The sequence below is a fragment of the Galeopterus variegatus genome, unplaced genomic scaffold, assembly GCF_000696425.1.
Source record: "Galeopterus variegatus unplaced genomic scaffold, G_variegatus-3.0.2 Scaffold1312, whole genome shotgun sequence".
NCBI lineage: Eukaryota > Metazoa > Chordata > Mammalia > Dermoptera > Cynocephalidae > Galeopterus > Galeopterus variegatus.
This window is the reverse complement of record NW_007727423.1, coordinates 47,728-49,163: the sequence shown is the minus strand read 5'-3', so window position 1 is coordinate 49,163 and position 1,436 is coordinate 47,728. Positions and strand designations below refer to the sequence as shown.

General features: G+C 37.0%; 1 protein-coding gene across 2 annotated transcripts in view; it reads right to left on the bottom strand.

Moving 5' to 3' along the window:
* Positions 1-1,436, bottom strand: part of FMNL2 (formin-like 2) — a 134,785-nt gene that overhangs the window by 93,527 nt on the left and 39,822 nt on the right. For both annotated transcript variants that reach the window (XM_008576210.1, XM_008576211.1), the window contains exon 4: positions 938-1,021. In XM_008576210.1, the coding sequence (XP_008574432.1) occupies positions 938-1,021 (84 nt within the window). The remainder of the gene's footprint in view (positions 1-937; positions 1,022-1,436) is intronic.

Here is a 1,436-nt window from a genome sequence, read left to right as displayed (position 1 = left end):
GGACTCTTTCAGAGTAAAGCAATATAAAAAACAAGTTACTACTTTCAAAAGAAGAGTGCACGGAAAAAAATACCACCTGGGCTGAAACATCTTCCAGTCAAATTAAAAATACAATATTATTGACTCGATTTGTGTGCATGAGAGTTATCTGTGGATACTGGAAGTTTTTTTGATTAAAGGAGAATACGTGGAGAAGAGAATGTCTCATTCAAATGTACACTTTCCAGTTCTGTTGTAAATCATTCCAGAACCGAAGAAAATGGGAGAATTTTGTGAAATAACAAAAACAAGGTTAAATACATTTTTCAACCTGCTCTGCCCCAGTTATTTTCGCCCTTCAGCTAATAGGCAGGAAATCAAAGCAATACAAATACACAAAGTAAAAAGGAAAAACCTCTTGTTCATCCCTTCCTCCACCCTTCCTATTTCTGCAATCCTTTTCTAAGCATTTATGATCATATACAATGTACATATATACATCATTTTCTAAAAGGGAGTCACTCTTTTGCATCTTGCTTTATTCACTCAACAACACATCATGTACCTCTTTCAATAGCTGTGAGAATATTCTACCATATAGATATGAGAGTACTTCAAAAAAGTCATGGAACGATTCATACCATCTTTTAATTATATTTCTCCATTAGCTGTTTGAAGTGCCCACCTAGGTAACTTAAACCTTTACCTTCTTTTGAAAATAAGGGCTCCACTAAGGGTGATTTTTACCCACCTGTTTTATTTCTGCTGTAAAAGCATTTCTAACACCAATTATGTGATTTGTTTTCAGTCACCCAAATAGAAATGAATCTTCTCTTCTTAAACCCTATCACATCTGCTTTTGGGTTTCTCCCCACAGTATGGTGTATAATGTTACCACTGAGTTGCATCTTCTGTGACCACATCAAATTCAAATGCAAGCAAGCCAAGCTGTACTTACGTCACTGCGTACTGTGCAAATGATAGATACTCCACCAGAACATCAAGACCTTTGTTTTCTTCATTCAGAAACTCTCTGACCCATCTGTTGAAAAATAAAATAAAATAAATCGAGAGGTTGGTCACATGATCTGCCATGGAAAGAACACCATGCACAGTTTTGTTTTTCCACCAGAAATACTCACTGCCTAAAACGAAATAGAGAGGAAGGCCTAGACTATTTCAAATGAGGTTTTAGATATTGTTACTAAGAAAACCACCACCTTTCAGTGTACAAGAATAAGGAGCAAAAAAGTGCATGTGGGCCATCCTTGCATTTTACTGCTTAGGACACATAAGATAACCTATCAAAAACTTTCTTTAAAAAGGAACTTGCTAAATGTCTTTTTCCACTACAACTGATCCACAGCCTGCTTTCTGAAGGAGCCAAGACTGCACAGGGGATGAGGCAGACTGGGGACATGACAACGTAACCACTGAAACCCAGGCGTGATTCCAAA